Source organism: Stegodyphus dumicola, chromosome 8, assembly GCF_044657685.1.
Source record: "Stegodyphus dumicola isolate Sdum_Otavi_A_Nest chromosome 8, ASM4465768v1".
NCBI classification, from domain to species: Eukaryota; Metazoa; Arthropoda; class Arachnida; order Araneae; family Eresidae; genus Stegodyphus; species Stegodyphus dumicola.
The window spans coordinates 127,922,059-127,943,060 of NC_140775.1; the positions used below are offsets into that span (position 1 = coordinate 127,922,059).

General features: G+C 30.5%; 2 protein-coding genes across 2 annotated transcripts in view; one reads left to right on the plus strand and one right to left on the minus strand.

The window, feature by feature from the left end:
* The window catches only part of LOC118189118 (RNA N(6)-adenosine-methyltransferase mettl16), a 53,710-nt gene extending 43,524 nt beyond the window's left edge, over positions 1-10,186 (minus strand). Inside the window, exon 1 of the mRNA XM_035359660.2 lies at positions 9,822-10,186. Within this exon, the coding sequence (XP_035215551.1) occupies positions 9,822-10,143 (322 nt within the window). The 5' untranslated portion in view covers positions 10,144-10,186. The remainder of the gene's footprint in view (positions 1-9,821) is intronic.
* A 242-nt stretch (positions 10,187-10,428) lies between these two features.
* The window catches only part of LOC118199597 (vacuolar ATPase assembly protein VMA12), a 66,796-nt gene continuing 56,222 nt past the window's right edge, over positions 10,429-21,002 (plus strand). The window contains exons 1-2 of the mRNA XM_085822394.1: positions 10,429-10,645; positions 10,765-10,835. Coding sequence (XP_085678520.1) covers positions 10,495-10,645; positions 10,765-10,835 — 222 coding nt within the window. The 5' untranslated portion in view covers positions 10,429-10,494. The remainder of the gene's footprint in view (positions 10,646-10,764; positions 10,836-21,002) is intronic.

A 21,002-nucleotide genomic window follows, 5' to 3' on the forward strand; every position in this document is an offset into this window, starting at 1 on the left:
TATAGCCTGTGCCAGCAAAATGGAAAAGTACCCATTTGTACAGTAAAAAGTCGTTAATTCGGACACCCATAATCCAGACCTCAAAGCTACAAACTTTCTGCACATGCGTCGCATTGACACATGCATGTAAGACCTTTACGGCTGCGAATATGCGTGTGCACATGCGCAAAATTCGTTTACGCATGCGCGTTTAATGTATAACGAACGGTATAAGCTAAGCTAAAATTATCTAATTAAGTTAATGCTACAGATTGCGTTGTTCCTTAATCTTCGAATTGGATCTGGCTTATTACATTTTGCAGACTGTTAGAGCAATTTTATAAAAGTAAGCTTGAACTTTCGATTATGTCAAATTGAATTTCCGATATATATTTACTAATATGTAAAGGATCTACAAAGCGAAATTATGTTTCGAAGTCCATTAAACAGAAAGTGCAATTGCTGCAAAAAATGGATAAAGGCATATCCTTTGATCATCTATCATTCCGAAATATGTTTATCAATTTCACGCTGCTCAGCGGGGGGAGGGAAACGACGCGGCGCGCAATGAATTGGAAATTGATCTTACAGCACTATCCTTATCTTCAGGGCAGATGTTTTTATTTTATTTCTCTTATAATTTCTTACTAAATGTAGTATTTCATCTCGATGTACTCCGTCTTTGATATGATTTAAATCAAGTTCCTCGTCATTATAATTCGCTTTCGATAGTGAAGAAAGTGACACAGAGGTTATTGCAAACGAAAAAATTTCGATTGACAAATTAGTCGGCATTCTCAACACAGCAATTATAGGACTTGAACAGCGGAACTTTGTAACTAAACAAGAAATTATGTCTGTTTAATAGAATTAAAGAGAAAGTATTATCACATAAAAAATGAAGCAACTTAAACAACTTACATTGAAAGAAATGTTTAATAAAGTAAACAAATAAATATTAAGCTTTTTTTGGTTGATCTTTGGATTATGGTAACTTGGCGATTTTTTGGCGAAAATTTGGCGACCAACTCTGCTACAGCAACACCCTATTTTTTTTTTGCCGCCATTTTGTTTTCACGAAGTAGACATTTTTATTTTCTTTTTATTTACTCAACACTTTTTCCAACAACCTGCTAGCCGAATTACACTTATGCTAGAAATTTTATGGAACAAAACTGCTTAATCATGACAAATATTAACTGTAAAATTGGGAAAAAGTGCAGAATCGCAAACTCCTTGCCGCATTTTTCAAAATCGCACATACACAGTAACCATGTACACGTCGACTTATTTTTACTTAAAAAAAATCCCAGAATTGCACAAAAATGGCATTGCGCACACTCTTTATCCATCTGCACTGTTATTTTCTCATAAATTACAAAAATTTGCACGAAAATGCAGGAAAATTTTGTGAATCTTTAAACTCGGTAAAAAGCACATATATGAAATTACCTATCCAAGTATATACCCTATCCAAGGATGAACATTTCCACGTATAATATAAATAAAATATCCAAAAACTTTTACCTCTAAATTATCTATTATAAACGTCACCAACGAATTCATAACGAAACATTAAAAATGGTTACAAATACTTAGTGTCAAATATTTAAATTATTTCCATGCACGTTTACTTCCACCTAAACGTATACCAAATTGCTACAAACATATAATTCACAAAATAACTATCATTTAATTAAAATATAATTAAACCATGTACACGTCGACTTATTTTTACTTAAAAAAACATCCCAGAATTGCACAAAAATGGCATTGCGCACACTCTTCACTATATCCATGTACACTGCTATTTTCTCATAAATTAGAAAAATGTCACGAAAATGCATGAAAATTTTGTGAATCTTTAAATTCGGTAAAAAGGACATATATGAAATTACCTGATCGCGAAAAAGTATATACCCTTTCCAAGGATGGACATTTGCACGTATAAAATAAATAAAATATCCAAAAACTTTTACCTCTAAATTATCTATTATAAACGTCACCAACGAATTTATAACAAAACATTAAAAATGATTACAAATACTTAGTGTCAAATACTTAAATTCTTTCCATGCACATTTACTTCTACTCAAACGTATTCCAAAATACTACAAACATATAACTCTCAAAATCACGATCATTAAATTAAAATATAATTAAATTAAAAAACACTACTTAAAATATAACTAAGCACATACATTAAATTAATAAAAATTAGCTTACAATCCTAATTACTTTAAACTAAATCATTGCTAATAACAATTTTCCAATAATATCATATTAATTTATTTACTCCTTACATTTAGAACAATGCATAAAAATAATATCCTCAAATAATTAAAAATACTAACTTACCTAATCTTCTACAGAATCTTGAGTGCATGGCGGATCACAAAATGTCCATTTTCACCAGGTTTCTTGCACTGCCATTCAAACTATCTGTAATATCCTTCCTTTCACACAATCTCATTTCATTCCCACATATTGGACATTCATACTTATCCACAATTAAGCAATTCTTTTCAATTACACATAAACGTAATAAAAATTTTGGATTTACTTTATATATGGCCATGGGATCCCAATATTAAACAACACTGTTTCACAGAACATAGAAGGAAACTACTGCTATAAAGTACAGCAGATATTTTTACAAATATACCCCCTTTTCCGATTAAAGAACAGTGGTTCGTCCATTAATGTCACATGACATATCTCATGATCTCTCATTTCCCTCACACAAAATAATGCATAATCGGAACTGAGTACTTCTCACATTATTCCCAAAGTCCTAGGTAGTAACCTTTATCGCCTCCAAAATGTCGCCAAACTACGTGTTACCATATTCCATAGATCAGCCTTTTTTTTTTTTTTTTTTTTTTTTTTTTTTTTGTAAATTTTGAATCCCTTTAGATCATGATTGTTTTTTATTTCATAAATTACGGTTTCATATTTTTAATTTTATAATTTTTGCATGCCATCTTACCAGATTTAAACTGATGATCTATAATCCGGAAAAAACGATAATCCGGAATCGCCGAAGTCCCGACGTGTCCGGATTAACGACTTTTTACTGTATTTATTATTGAAGTGGCAATGCCATATTTGTATGATGTAAGAAATGGAACTACTCTGATATGCGCCCTCAAGTCGCCAAATATTTTTGGTGAGAAACTTCACGCTGCCATATTACTATCTAAATTTTTTGTCTACATTTTGAACTTTTAGCCTAAAATATCTCCAAAAACGTGGTTTTCGCACATGCAAAAACTACGTTTTGAACATACAATTTAGCTAAAAATCCAAAACAAAAACAAAAAAATTATATAGCAAAAACGTTAAGTTTCTAACCAAAAATATTTGACAAGAATCCATGTACACAGCGACATGTTTTAACTTAAAAAAACACCTACGAATTGCACAATGTAGGCAACGAATGAATCTACAAACTACGCAGACCTCGCATTAATAAATTAACATAACAATAAATTTCAAAGAATACCATGTACACAACAACCTGTTTAAACTTTAAAAAAATTCTACGAATTGCACAATTTAGGCAAGGAAGGAATCCACGATCTACGCACTCCTCGCTTTAATAAAATAACATAACAACAATAAATTTCAAATAAAACCATGTATACAGCGTTCTGTTTCAACTTTAAAAAACATCTACGAATTGTACAGTCTAGACACTAAACAACAAAATAAACTAAAATAAATTTCAAACAATTTAAAAAAACAACAATAACGACAGAAATTCATACTAAAGAACCAATGAACATAACATTCTACAAAATAAGAACAAGGATAAAATAAAATGCACTTACCATGAATTAATGCGTTTTCGAATAGCAGAAATATAAATTTCATACCGCCACATAATCACTATTTTATTTACATGACAGCCAGACACACTATCCAGAAAATTTATACTATGGTTCACAAATAAATAAAATCACAAATCCCTACTTCTATCATGCACTGCCATTAAAAATAATCTCCCAGACCCTCTTTCCACACTTCTAAATACCCACTACCCCTCAACAGGATAGCCACAATCATATTTCCTTTTGAAGAACTTGAATTCAACAACTACCATTTTATCTTTCCCTCCCATCTTCTCAGACACAGAGGCGAACCAACGAGCTCCAGCGAAAGATTTTTCAACGTCAACAGGGTTGCCATAGAACACGCAATCTCGCCAAAAACCAGCGCAGAACACATAGCCACATTTGGTGAAATTAGGGCGTATATTAGAGTTGTACCTAAGAAATTATTTAAAATGATAATTCTGAAGTTTTACCAGCTAGTAGTTATATGAAAATTTTGCCACTAAACAATTTGGTTGATCTTTACATTATGGTAACTTGGCGATTTTTTGGTGAAAATTTGGCGACCAACTCTCCTACAGCAACCCTCTATTTTTTTTTCCCGCCGCCATTTTGTCTTCACGAAGTAAAGACATGTTTCTTTTCTTTTTATCTACTGAACACTTCTTCCAACAATCTACTAGCCGAATTACACTTATGCTAGAAATTTTATCTAACAAAACTGCTTAATCATGACAAATATTCACTGCAAAATTGGGAAAAAGTGCACAATACCATACTCCTTACGCGTTTTTCAAAATAACACATACACATAAACCATGTACACGTTGACTTATTTTTACTTAAAAAAACATCCCAGAATTACACAAAAATGGCATTGCGCACACTCTTCACTATATCCATGTACACTGCTTTTTTCTCATAAATTAGAAAAATTTCACGAAAATACATGACAATTTTCTGAATCTTTAAACCCGGTAAAAAGAACATATATGGAATTACCTGATCGCGAAAAAGTATATACCCTTTCCAAATATGAAGATTTCCACATTTAAAATAAATAAAATATCCAAAAACTTTTACCTCTAAATCATCTATTATATTATAAACGTCACCAACGAATTCATACTGCAAGCATTACAAATACTTAGTGTCAAATATTTAAATTATTTCCATGCACGTTTACTTCCACTTAAACGTACACCGAATTGCTACAAACATATAATTCACAAAATAACTATCATTTAATTAAAATATAATTAAACCATGTACACATCGACTTATTTTTACTTAAATACCCTTTCCAAATATGAACATTTCCACGTATAAAATAAATAAAATATCCAAAAACTTTTACCTCTAAATTATCTATTATATTATAAACGTCACCAACGAATTCATACCGCAACCATTACAAATACTTAGTGTCAGATATTTAAATTATTTCCATGCACGTTTACTTCAACTAAAACGTATACCAAATTCCTACAAACATAAAATTCACAAAATAACTATCATTTAATTAAAATATAATTAAATTCAAAAACACTACTTAAAATATAAATGAGCACATACATTAAATTAATAAAAATTAGGGTTGATCTTTACAATATGGTAACTGGTAGTTTGGCGACATTTTGGAGGCGATAAAGGTTACTACCTGGCACTTTGGTAATAATGTGAGCAGTACTCAGTTCCGATTACGCATTATTTTGTGTGAGGGAAATGAGAGATCATGGGATATGTCATGTGATATTAATGGACGAATTACGGTTCCTTAATCGGAAAAGGGGGGAAATCGGGAAATAATCTGGAAATTTTGTATTTGGCTTTATTCTGTGTTGTGTGAAACAGTGTTCGTGAATTTTTGGATCCCATGGCCGTAACTAAAGTGAATTCCAAATGGGTATTTATGTATGTATTAATTTAATGTATGTGCTCATTTATATTTTAAGTAGTGTTTTTGAATTTAATTATATTTAATTAAATGATAGTTATTTTGTGAATTTTATGTTTGTAGGAATTTGGTATACGTTTTAGTTGAAGTAAACGTGCATGAAAATTATTTAAATATCTGACCCTAAGTATTTGTAATGGTTGCGGTATGAATTCGTTGGTGACGTGTATAATGTAATAGATGATTTAGAGGTAAAAGTTTTTGGATATTGTATTTATTTTATATGTGGAAATGTTCATTACTTTTTCGCGATCAGGTAATTTCATATATGTTCTTTTTACCGGGTTTAAAGATTGAGAAAATTGTCATGTATTTTCGTGAAATTTTTCTAATTTATGAGAAAAAAGCAGTGTACATGGATATAGTGAAGAGTGTGCGCAATGCCATTTTTGTGCAATTCTGGGATGTTTTTTTAAGTAAAAATAAGTCGGCTTGTACATGGTTTAGTGATATTTTAATTAAATGATAGTTATTTTGTGAATTTTATGTTTGTAGGAATTTGGTATACGTTTAAGTTGAAGTAAACGTGCATGGAAATAATTTAAATATTTGATACTAAGTATTTGTAATGCTTGCGGTATGAATTCGTTGGTGACGTGTATAATGTAATAGATGATTTAGAGGTAAAAGTTTTTGGATATTTTATTTATTTTATATGTGGAAATGTTCATATTTGGAAAGGGTAAATACTTTTTCGCGATCAGGTAATTTCATATATGTTCTTTTTACCGGGTTTAAAGATTGAGAAAATTGTCATGTATTTTCATGAAATTTTTCTAATTTATGAGAAAAAAGCAGTGTACATGGATATAGTGAAGAGTGTGCGCAATGCCATTTTTGTGCAATACTGGGATGTTTTTTTAAGTAAAAATAAGTCAGCGTGTACATGGTTTATGTGTATGTGTTATTTTGAAAAACGCGTAAGGAGTATGGTATTGTGCACTTTTTCCCAATTTTGCAGTGAATATTTGTCATAATTAAGCAGTTTTGTTAGATAAAATTTGTAGCATAAGTGTAATTCGGCTAGTAGATTGTTGGAAGAAGTGTTCAGTAGATAAAAAGAAAAGAAATATGTTTTTACTTCGTGAAGACAAAATGGCGGCGGGAAAAAAAAATAGAAAGTTGCAGTAGGAGAGTTGGTCGCCAAATTTTCGCCAAAAAAACGCCAAGTTACCATAATGTAAAGATCAACCAAAATTAGCTTACAATCCTAATTACTTTAAACTAAATCATTGCTAATAACAATTTTCCCAATAATACCAAATTACTTTACTTCCACCTTACATTTAGAACAATGCATAAAAATAATATCCTCAAATAATTAAAAATACTAACTTACCTAATCTTCTTCAGAATCTTGATTACGTGTCCGATAAACATTTCTTATTTCTGTTTCAGGATCTTTAAAATCATACTTATAGTTCACAGCAAGGTACCAGGTAAAACAAATAACTTAATAAAACATCTTTACTTCTATTTTGCAGAACCTTAAAGAAACACTTATTACTACCCCTTTCAATCCCACTAAATACCCATTTCGAATTCACTTTAGTTAGGGCCATGGGATCCAAAAATTAACGAACACTGTTTCACACAACACAGAATAAAGCCAAATACAAAATTTCCAGATTTCCCCCCTTTTCCGATTAAAGAATCGTAATTCGTCCAGTAATATCACATGACATATCCCATGATCTCTCATTTCCCTCACACAAAATAATGCGTAATCGGAACTGAGTACTGCTCACATTATTACCAAAGTCCCAGGTAGTAACCTTTATTGCCTCCAAAATTTCGCCAAACTACCAGTTACCATATTCTAAAGATCAGCTAAGAATTTTATTCAAATTATCTATCTCCGTAAGCTAAAAATAAAATTTACATTTTATTAAGAAGATAATCTGTTATTTTGTCAATTACTGCAAAATACTTTACAATATATTTAGTGATCATCAGTCTGAATAAGAAAAAGTGTGCGTCTCTACAGAAGACATTCCTTGTGATCAAACTGACTATTTTGTTAGAAAAGATAAAACAACAAAATGGAAGAAAGAACCCTTTCAAATTCAAAGATTCCTATAATATCATAAAAAAATTACCTGGCAATACACATATATCTAAAGATGTGGCTTCACCCATCAATGCATGAAAGCTAATACTGATGACACGATTGAAATGATTGCGAGATGCTTTAATATTTATGTAAAAAATATTTCAGGAAATTTTAAAAGAGACGCAAAACCTATGGAGAAAGAAGAGTTTCTTGCTTTTTTAGGACTCTTATACATAGCTGGATTGCACAAATCCTCCCGTGTAAATGTTAGAGAATTATGGGCGACTGATGGAACAGGACTGGATATTTTTCATAAAACAAATGAACTGTAAGCGTTTTCATTTCATTCTTCGTGCCAATTGATTCGATAATGTCGGAACACGGGATGACAGAAGAAAGTGATAAATTAGTTCCAATAAGAGATTTGTTTGAAAATTTTGTCGAGAATTGTCAGAAATTATATCATGTAGGGGAATACGTGACTTTGGACGAAAAGCTAGAACCTTTTCAAGGACGATGTTCCTTTTGGCAGTATATGCCTGAGAAACCTGCAAGATATGGTATAAAGATATTTACTGTGGTTGATTTTAGAACCTTCTATACTTTCAACATGGAAATTTACTCTGGTCAGCAGCCAGATGGGTCATACAAGAAAGTCAACAGTTCTTGTGAAAAAGCAAAGTGCATCCTAGCTCCATTATACAATTCTGGAAGAAATGTTTTTCAGAATTGTCATGTTTTGTTTGACACAGACAGTTGGTATACCGGTTATGAGTTGGCTAATTTCTTACAGAAAAATAAAATTTCTATCATTGGAACAATATGCAAGGATAAGAAGATTATCCCACCTGAATTTGTGTCAAATAAGAATAGAGAACAGCATTCAACTCTCTTGAGTTTTCAGAAGGATATAATGCTATTTTCTTATACGGCTGAAAAGAACAAATGTGTTAAACTTTGTCAACTATGCACAATGATGACCATACTGATGAAAGCACGAGAGATTTGAAGAAATCTGAAGTAATTACATTTTATAACATGACAAAAGGAGCAGTTGATATAGTCGACGAAATGAGTGGCACTTATTCTGTGACCCGAATATCAAATCGATGGGCATATTTTTTTCGCTATTAAATATTGCTGGCATAAATTCAAGGACCTTGCTTTTATCTACTAAAACTCAACCAGAGAAGTTCAGGAATAGGAGACATTTCTGATTTGGCCTTTGCAGTTTTAGATCCTCATTTGAAATCACAACAGAAACAGTAGGAATACAACGAAAATCCTCTTGAAGATTTGCAAACAAAGAAAAGAAAATTATGTTACTGGAGATGTTACATGTGCTCAAGAAAAAAAGACACAAAATCAAACACTGTATGTGTGAAGTGTAAAAAAAAAATATGTCAAGAACACTGTGAAATAGAAGCTTCATGTATAAACTACAAAATACCTAATTCTTCTTGAGCCTAATTGATTTGAAAATTAATTATATAACTCATTGTCCATGTAATAATTCTGCAGGATTTAGATTATAATTGCATTCAAAAATAAAAAACACAAATTTCTCAGAGAAATCAATGATTCCTAGTCATCTAGAAAATGTAAGTACTTTTATTCGTTATTAATTTTAAAATTAACATTATTTTTAAGCTATTTTATATAATAAATGTTGCAATTAATACATAATGCATTATTTTACTGAATTGTAATATGTTTCATTTGTATGCAATTTAATTGCGACGCGCGTTCTCGTGTTAAATAATACAGCGTGCGTCCTCCCGGGTTAACCATACACCGCTAAATGTCATTATCAACCTATTTATTTTACTTCTTTATGCTAAATATCTTATAACTTGACGGAAACGGGTTCTTTCCCGGAGCGCCAACGGGTTCTCTGCGGATGAAAACCCTCCCTATTAATAAAAATGTTACAAACATACATATATAGCACATACTTCTAATAATTCAAATTTGTACAGATATATCCAAATCTTACCAATGTCAACACCTTTGATTTCGGTACATCTCAGAGGTAGAAAAGCTAGTAAGTCTTCGATCCACAGTATATAATTAAGTCTTTGTGGTATTGTTGGTATAAGAAAACCAGAAGGAATTTCAACATTAAGATTAAAATCTTTTTTTAATAAAAGTTTAGTTACTAATCTCAGAGCATCGGGATCAGAAAAATCCACGTGAATTTTTCCCCTTTCATCTGGCACAGCATATTTTCGAAATTCGGGATATTCCAAGGCAATTTCACCAAAATTTGGACGATTTTTATATATATTACGTTCATGCATACGAGCATTAAACGCCATAATGCAGACCTCAAACGTAAACAAACACAAAATTTGCCGGAAATGATGGTTTTTGAAGTTGAGGTAGATGTTAGCAACTAGATGTTAGCTTATTTCCAGTTTTGGATGTAAAAAATTTTTGCCTTTATAATGAACTATAGAACTTTATAATGTGCCTTCTATAACTGTAGATTTCAGAATTCGAACTTTTAATCTTTAATTTATTGAAAAAATACATAAAAAGTTGTCTTTTTTTAATTTGCTAATAGGGAAAAGAGATTCAGTTAGTTTACAACTCATCTTTTGTATTTCATGTCCGTTAGTTTTAATTTTGTTTCTGGTAATTTTAAAATTTAGCTATACGATAAAAATATGGGTTTAAAAAAAATAACAATTGTTCCTTCAGAATATGAAAAATATGTAGCAAAAAATATTGATGAACACTTAGCTGCAGAGAAGGAATCCAAAAGACCAGAAATAAATATAGAAAATTTTTTATCTCTTATTAGTGAAGGTGCATTTAGTAAGTTTAATGAGAAGGGATTTAGATTTTTGCATTTCTCTCTGGATGAGCAAGCATTTTATTTAATTTTTTTTGATACGAATCGTTGTTTAATAGTTAATTTAATAAATTTTTTTTAGAAGTTGGTCACATTCATGAATTTTTGGAAAAAAGTGAACTTCATATGCATTCCACACCAATTGAATCTAGGGTAGGTTAAAATAAGTTTCTTCTATTTGGTAATAAACTCACTTGATGTCTACATTGTATTTCTGGTATAAACTAATTTTTAAACAAGTTTCTACTATTTTCTACATATTTTTTAATTGCTTAGATAGCAGCTTCCCAATTTAAATACAACGTTTTTATCATCGACACTAGAAGAAAGACTCTTTTATGATTAGGAAGACTATAAATTGCCTGTTGCATGTGCATTATTAACGAATTGCTATACTATTTTATGTATTGTTTTTCTCTAATGATTGCAATATGTGTTTATTTACTCTTCTTAATTATGAATAACCTTATTTGGCTCTTGTGTAGAATTGGGAGCCCCTTCGATTAGCGACAAATTTTTAAAAAATTTTGACTATGAAACCTCATTTCTGGTTACCATGATAGTTTTAACTTTGTTTTAGCTTCCTGATTTTTTTTTTAATGAAAATAGATTGATGTGTACCTGGACAAATTTAAGGCATTGCACAATGTCTAGTTTGGGCAATTTTGGGATGTTTTTTTAAGTGAAAAAAAGATCGATGTGTACATGGACACAGAGTTTGTGCAATTCTTTGATTTCTTATTTTGGTTTTGTGTAGCGTCCATCTTGAAATTGTGCCTTCCTGGCGCCGATCTTGGCGTCAAAAAAAAAAAAAAAAAGAAATGTCAATAAACAAGGGGCACCCAATTGTAAACTTTTACTTAATGCATGTAATCTATGAGTTACAAAGTTTCATAAATGCATACTTTTTCACACAAAAAAAATCATAATTTACAAAATAACTAAAATATGGAAAGGGAAGAAAAGAAGCAGAATCATCTTATAGAACTTTAATAGTATTATATTTATTGTTAATTTTGTCATGTTTGATTTTGCTGCAACACCAGTGCTTCATTAAGTCAGGTATCTTAAGTGCAATGTAAAAGTTGCATGGAAGCACGTTTGTTTTCAATTTATTTGACTTCAGATTAAATATATGAAGCAGATCCTGAAAAGTGCTTTAAAATGAATAAGTTTAATGGAAAATTGATGTTGAAGAAGTGACAGATTAATTCGTTAAGAGTTGGAAATTAATATGAAAATTGATGAAATTTAAAATGTTTTATATGCAGAGTCGGTAGTCAAAAACATTTTCTATAAAGAAGATAGCAAAAGGGTAAAAATATATTTACGGGTACCCTTTGGCGAAAATTGGCGGTACATGGATACCGAGTTTATGCAATTCTTTGACTTGTTATTTTGGCTTGAGTAGCGGTGATTGCCGCTACATAAGTTTTTTATTAAAAATTTCCTAAGATATATGAATTTACATTTTGGCATATTTATTATGAGCAATAATAATGAAAATGTGGTTCACACACTCTGTTAAAATTATTGGTAAAATCCTAGTTTACGGTGCAGCCTTGGCGCGATTTTAAAAATTATCGCTAACACCAAAAATTACCAAAAGAACATCTATGTATTATATATAGTGATAGTACACTATATACATAGTATATACTATGTATAACTATATATATTCTTTGAATACCCATTTACTACTTATCGTATATGTCCCATTTTTTACTGCTCATCATAAAAGTCGCCAAAAGTAGCCAAATCCCGTGTGCACCGCATACTAGGATTAAACCAAATTATTTGAAAGTATGAATGCTGACTTCTTTCCCTGCTTGTGAATAATGAAAAAAAGGAAAGGAAAATAGGTTGCTATAAATTAAGAAGTTCGCCAAGTAAATTATTGAAAAAAATCTGCCAAGATAAATTTTTAAATTTCTCACCAACACTTACAAAATTTAATTTCTAGGCATAATTTCTGTCATAGAATCAAAATGTTGAAAAACATTGCTACATTATTTCAGGAAAAGGTCCGATTTTGTGTCAAAAAACCTATATTAGGACAATGCTATATATAAATCTAATACAGTCAAAAGTCGTTAATTCGGACACCCATAATTCGGAATGATCTATAATCCGGACATCAAAACTAAAAACTTTCTGCGCATGCGCCGCATTGACACATGCGCAGAGGCGTTCACGCGTGCGCGTAAGACCTTTTACGACTGCGCATATGAGTGTGCGCAAGTGCAGAATACGTTTTCGCGTGCGCATTTTATGTACAATGGACATATAAGCTAAATAATTATCTATTTCAGTTAATGTTGATGATTGCGTTGTTCCTTAATTTTCGAATTGCATCCGGCTTATTATTTTTTGCAGACTGTAAGAGCAATTTTATAAAAATAAGCTTAAACTTTCGATTATATCAAATAGAATTTCCGATATATATTTGTTAATATGTAAAGGATCTAAAGCGAAAGTATGTTTTGAAATCCGAAATCTGTTTATCAATTTCACGCTGCTCGGCGGCGGGCGCGTAATGAATTGGAAGTTGGTTTGTCAGCACTATCCTTATCTTCAGCGCAGATGTTTTTATTTTATTTGGCTTATAATTCCTTACCAAATGTAGTATTTCATCTCGATATGCTCCGTCTTTGATATGATTTAAAACAAGTTCCTCGTCTTTATAATTCGCTTCCGATAGCGAAGAAAAGTGACAGAGGTTATTGAAAACAAAAAAATTTCGATTGACAAATTAGTCGGTGTTCTTGACACAGCAATTATAGGACTTGAACTGCGCAACTTTGTAACTGAACAAGAAATTATGTCTGTTTAATAGAATTAAAGAGAAAGTATTATCACATGAAACGAAGCAAAACTTAAACAACTTACATTGAAAGAAATGTTTAATAAAGTAAACAAATAAATATTAAGCTTTTTCTTTTTGCAAATTTTGATACCCTTTAGATCATAATTGTTCTTTATTTCATAAATTACGGTTTCATATTTTTAATTTTGGAATTTCTGCATGCCATCTTACGAGATTTAAACTGATGATCTATAATCCGGAAAAATCGATAATCCGGAATCGCCGAAGTCCCGACGAGTCCGGATTAACGACTTTTGACTGTATATATTCTAAGTTGCACTTCCGAGACGTGAAAAACGCAATTTGAATTTCGTCAATCGGCCCAGTAGAACAGGGGATGTAGAACTATCCCCCCTTTTTTTGCGTAGTGTACCTTCATTGAAAGCGGTTCATTGGTTCTCGTATGTTTGCTGCTTGCTGCATCGAATACGTTCATACTCCACGTTCTAGCAGTCGCGAAAATTCTTCATTCAATTTGCCAATTTTCTATTACTTGTGTTTTTGTAGTAAAAGTAGTTTGGTGTGCTATATATGTGATGCATGTGTGACACTTCCAAAGAAAGGAAACACTGAAGGCATTTTAAAAACATGCATGGAAGTTTTCATATATTTAAAAGTGAATTGCATAAATAAAAGTTAAAATTTAAATCACGGTTAATTGGACAACAATTAAAATTTTATTAAACCCAATACTATATCTAAGGCTGCAACAGTTGCATATTTTCGTGTCAGTCATGTGTTAGCAAAACATAAGAAAGCTTTTGCAGATGGAGAAAGGATACAAAAAGCGTTTCTGGAAGAAAATGATTCATTATTTGATTCATTCAAGAGCAAAAATAAAATTATCCATGCAATTAAAGACGTACAACTTTCAGGTAGAACTGTCACATGTCGTATAGAAATGATGAATTCTGATCTGATCAGATGTCTATTATGACTTCACAAAATATGTAGAGGAAGAAAAAATCCAATTTATAAAGTTGTATCAATGACAGCTGATAGGGCCCCATTAATGACTGGCACAGTCAAAGGGTTTTTAGCTATGTGTATCAGAGATGATGGCATACCTCATTTCCTTTCTAATCATTGCATTATTCACCAACAGGCTCTCTATCATAAAATTTTAAATATGCATCATGTTATGGGAATCTGCATGAAAATTGCAAACTCAATTCAAGGAAGAAGTCTTCAGAGAAGAATGTTTCAGGCCAAACAGGAAAAAAAAAAAAAACAAATCTGCTTATGGGGAATTGTTAAATCATGCAGATGTTCCTTGGTTAAGTGGGAGTGTATGTTTATAAAGTTTCAGAGACCTACTACAAGAGGTAAAAGATTTTTTGGAATCAAATCATAAAACAGATGTTGGAATTGGTAATGATGTTTGGTTGATGGATTTAGTTTTTGTTTTTTTATAGCGAGCAATCTTAATGAATTGATCTTACAATTGCAAGGAGAAAAAAAAATCAAACAATAGGAGAATTGATTAGATTTGTTAATACTTTCAAAAACAAGTTAATATCTTCCCAGTTGATGAAGAATGAACCTTTTTAAACCTATTTCTGGCAAGCTGTTTAAAAACAGAAGGACATTAAACAAAGATAAATACTATGATAAAATAATAAAACCACACTCTGAATCTGAGAGATGTTTTCAAGAATTTACTAGAGAATAACTTTTGGAATCTAATGGATGAAGTAAAAAGTCCTAATTTGAAAAAAAAAAAAAAAAAAAAAAAAGTTCCATTACATTTAACATCATTCTTTGGCTCTACCTGTGTAAATCTGCATTTTCAAAGATGAATATAATTAAGACAACATATCGTTCCCATCTCACAGACGACCACTTAGAACCAGTAAAAGATTAGCAGTTACTAATTATAACCCGAGATATTCAAGATTGGTGGACAGTATGCAGACTAAGTCTTCTACCAACTGTAACTATGAGAACTAACTTTAGATGAAAATGATTTATTTTTTAATGTACTTTGAATTGTTTGATAAGAAATGCATCATTTGAAATTATAATGTTTGTGGCTTATTATTATTATGTTTGTATCGTGCATTTTGCTTTAAACGCAGTTTTAAAAGTGTAAGTTTAGACCTTTACTGTAGTACCATACCTACACCACTGAGTGTACCGCAGCACCTTGAAAATATTTAGAAGCCCATACCCTAGAAGTCCGTCCACCTCTGCTGTAAATGTTGAGTATTTTTAAGAAGGGCACTTATTATGTATTATTATACCATAGGACATTATACAAAACATTAATTGTTTGAATGGAGTATATTAAATAATTTTTGAAAGAAAAATGTCTTAAGTCAGAAATAATGTTTCCTCTAGCAAGGAAACATTATTTCTTTATAACTTTAGATTGGTTCTAAAAACAAAATTAAGCTAATCCTCTCTATATATGTTATTTTCTATAAATTATCCCCAACAAAAAGGGGGAAAAAGTGAATTATTAATGATTGAATGTGAAGTTTTCAATCACCAAAAGTAAATTTGTAAATTTGCTTACAGAAATTTTTCAGCTATTTGGAATAATGGAAAGTCATAAAACAGCGGTGAATCACCATTTTTTTTAAACTTCTGGTCTATATTAATTAAGCTGCTATTTTTTTTTTTTTTTTTTTTACATCATGCCTATCTAAATTAACAAAACTGTTTAAAATAATTTGTGTCTTAATTTTTTCATAGCGTTATCTAAAAAAGAATTCAGAAGTTAAACCAGTATTTCAATGGCGACTTACAAATGTAGAACTATGTGAATTTACATGCTTTGTAATTGGCACATTCGCTAGATTTGGTGCACGGTTAAATGGGTGCTTTTGCACATATATTTCATTGCAGTTTTTTGTGGTCCTTAAAATAGAATTGTACTGATAAATATAATACATATATTCCACAAACTAAAGTGACAGTAAGAATTATGTCACAAATGATAAAATAATAAGCATAACTAATGAGTGAAATTCATTAAAGAACAGATACACACAGTTTACATTTTCCCGTAGAGAATCAAGAATTTAGAAGTTTTGAAAGTAGCAAAAATAGGGCTACATCATCATATATTACTCTTTCTTTCTTCCCCTGCCCCCCCTTTTTTTTTTCTTAATCTGCTACTTTGCATTTCAACTTCTATTTATAGCCAAGCAGATCCATATATATTTTTTTTCAGACATTTGAAGATGTTAAAGTTTAGAGACCTTCCTTGGAAGCTGCTGTTCTTTGATATTTGTGAGCTTATACACAGAGATGCTTTTTCTTTCTGCATAGAGTAGAATTGCAAAGTTATGCAGTTAAGTTAAAGTTATGCAGGACTAAAGTACTAAAGACAACTTCAAATGTGAAAAAAATAGTATTGCGTAAATTTTGCTATTCATATAACATTTGCCATTTTCTGTGACTTTTGTCTATCTTTTAGGTAACATTTCAATATCCCTTTTTTGGAGTAGTTTATTTTTACAGCACCTCTTAGGCTGCTATCACACATCCATTTGTTTCAGAAGAACAACTGTTTGGAACAACTTTTCTGCTTTGTCACAACAGCCAATCACCACAGATCACTTTGGGGTTAACATGTAAAGGAGAAACTGGTTTTCTATTACAAACAAGCTGATAGGTTGAAAACGAACAACTTGAAGTTTTTGCAAAAGGAAGGGAAAAAATCGCCCGTCTTTCTTTCAATAGTAAACTGGGCAGAAAAATTGTCTGAAACAGTTGTTTGGATGAAACAAATGCATGTGTGATATGGGCCTTATCACATATGCATTTGTGGCCTTATCACATATGTTCGTGTGCCTTATCACACATGCATGTGAGAGGGGCATGTGATATCTTACATGATGATAGATGATAAATGGTAGATTTTTACCAGCAAGTAAATGTCACCTACTTCACCAGAAAGGACTATATTTTTGGAAGTGTACTCTTGCACTCTTGAAACTGTACTCTTGCAAGTGTATACATGTCACAATGATTCTTGATGTTAGTTATTAATATCTTTAACATTTGTTCCTTGGTGTGTTGCTTTTATTACATTTGTTATATATTAGTTTTTTTTTTTTTTTTTTTTGCTCAATGGTTAAAAGCTATTTCAGTTTATCTGAATGATGTTAGGTGAAACATTAATGATTTGGTTGTTATTGGCAACAGTTCAAAATAAGCTTCACATACTGTATATGCATTTTTTTTTTTTTTTTTTTTTTTTTTTTTTTTTTTACACTTCCTGAAAGTAATAGTTTTACAAAAGGTAGATTAATCAAAATTTGCCAAAAGCTTTCCACACGTATAAAATGAGTTTGATAGAAATTAAAAATTTCTTGAAGGGAAATGAACTTTAAAATTATGAAAATGAAACAACTGTACCTTTTAAAAAATGTTGCATATATGAAGTGGAAATGACAGCTCTTTGATATATCAATTATATGCAACTTTTTTAATATCATCAGATATCTTGTATCATAAGAATAATGGAAACTCTTTAAAATCGATTGAAGTGCTTGTCAAATTTAATACTTTATTATGTCTTAATTTTTCTTCTAGAAATATATGTAGAAAAAGCACCACAATAAAACTGCTTTTTCTGTTACTCTTGTAGACATATATAAAAACAACAGTTTTATCCTAGATAAAATAAAATTTTACAAATTTCCAATGGTTTAATAAATTGAGAAATTTTTCTTGATTCAATTACTGTTCTATGATGATTGGCTATAAATGTGATATATGTTAAACACAGCACAAGAAAATTCTAGTAATGTCCTTTATTTGGATTTTTAAAATCTTGAAGGTTGTTTTGTTTCAAGTTTAATCTTGTTTCTACAACTTCTGTAATACAAATGAAGGGAAATAACGCATGGTTTCAAAAAAGTGTTTTTGAATTTGTAATGTCTAATCAAACTGTTCTTTTTGTATAGCTTTTAGCAGAATACTTTTCTTTGTAAATGTAATTTAATAAGATTTATTTGACTAACTTGTCACACACACACTTTTTTCCCCCTTTTGCTGAAATATTTTATACCTTGTAATATATTTTGATTTTCCAGTTATATAACAATTATCTTTAATTAAAAGCATGTTTTCTATTTTTTTTGGCAACAATCATTTAAAAACTGTTCTATGAATTACCAGTTATGACTCTTTTTAAATAACTTTTATCAAGCAGAGAAAAGCATAAATTGAACGTATTGTTTAATGCACTTTTCTTTCTCCATTTAAAAAAAAAAAGAAAATAATAGTATAAGACAAAACTTTTCTCTGATTCTAAAAGTCTTAATGAAAGAGTCAAAATCAGTAAAAACTTTAAGAATTATTGCATAATAATGACTGAAAGGTCATTCATTATTCGTATGCAGCAATAGTTAAACATTTAGAAAGAAATGGGATATTTTTTTCATGGGCTAATGATATAAATACAGAGCAGATATGAAAGATGTAAAAATAAACTTCAGAGCTTGCACTGAAGCATAAATTGTAGGGAATTTTATTCTGTCATGCTCACATGCTAAATTTAATAATAAATTATACATCAAAATATGTACTGTACATCTACTGTAGATGTTACCATGCTTCTCTTTTAGTGAAGTTTTGCATAATATTTTTTATCCATTTTACTGTTAATTTAATAAATAACAGTTCTACAGTTACATTACTGAAAAAGAGGAAAAAAATGACTTAATATGTTGATTCAGGAAAACAAGGAAATTTTTCTAAAGGTTTTACCATTATTGCTGGATTCTTTTACTACAGAAAACTTAAAATAAGGGAAGCATGATTGTAACACTAATCATAACTATTGCTGGATCATTCATAATAACACTCCTGTCATTAATACCATTCATACCATTAACATCCAAAACATTAACTGCTATGATTTTGAAAACTTATATACCTCACTTCCTCTAGAAGAAATCTATACCAGCCTACTTGATCTACCAAAACTTTTCCCTAATATACTCAATATCATGACTCTTGACAAATGGAAAACCTACCTAAAATGCACACTTTTTCATAACTACATCAAGTTTCAAAATCAACTTTTTAAACAAGTCAGAGGATTGCCAATGGGCTTACATTCCAGCACCTCGATCTGTAATATCTTTTTATTTGTCAAAGAATTTAACTTCCAAAAAAATCTACAACCACAAGAGTTAAATTACTACAAACACACCTACAGATTTATTGATGACCTTATTACAATTAATAATTTTGGTAAAATTGAAAACTCCGACATTTATCCGAATTGTCTTAAACTTAATAAAACTAATAATTCACAAAATAGCATAGACTTTCTAGATCTTCAAATCATTAACTACAAAAAAATTTTACTTTTTGACAAAACAAGGAACTTCAATTTCAATACTAACAAATTAATAAATTGAAACTCCAACATATCCAAAAAAGTAATTAACAATACTATAATTAATCAAATACAACGAATTAAAACTATATGCACAGATACAATAGATTTACAACGCGAAATTTTGATCCTTATCAAAATTCTCAAAAATAATCTAATTCCCTTTCAATTTATGAACCATTGCCTTAAAAGAGCAGGCGTTAAATACTCACTCTAAATCATTTAACTGATAGGGATATGATAATTTATTCCTAAACCTGAGAAGGCGGTATAAGTTGGATGACTGTCAGTTGAAAGATTTGTATATAGTGTAATTACTCAATTGTATATATTGTAAAAAGCTAATTGTCTTCAGACATATACTGTTACTATACTGTTACTAAAAAAATGGGCCTATTTCCTGCCTTTAGACTGTTTACTAGCTCTTGGACAGCGAAAATGCCTTTTTCCTTTCTTAAATTCTTAATCATTGCGACACGACAATTAGCCAGAAATTAATTAATTTCCATTCACTAGTATTTTTAAAAAAATCTTAACAGACGGTCTCTCTCAGATAAGAACTCCACAAAATACATCCCTCAAGAATTCCAAGTCCCACCCACTACCATAAATTTCTTCACCCAAGTCTTACCGACTGATATAATTCAAAGCCCCTACTGCCGCTAAGAATTTTCGGACACCCTACACTTCTGAGTCAGACACGAAGAGAACACATTGCCAACTCCCCCACTAGAAAGAATGTAAGTTACTTAATACCTTTCTGGCCTTTATATCTTCATGTACATTCACTGATCTTATTTATATTATTTTCTATTTTATTTTTATATTATTTTTATGTTCTCTTTGATTTGTTTTTACAAAGTTTGCATTATTTATCTTTTTTATAATCTTCTATGTTTATTTCAACTTTACTTTGATTTCGATTGCATAATGACAATTTCCAATGTTTAATTTCTACAAATAATATAGTACTCAAATACATAAAGATGATAGTGTCGGGGACGATTACTCGAGTTTTACAGGATTTCTCTACAGTAATTGAATTTTACTCCAAATTGAATTGACTAAAATGCTTCATGAGAATAAGTTCTTT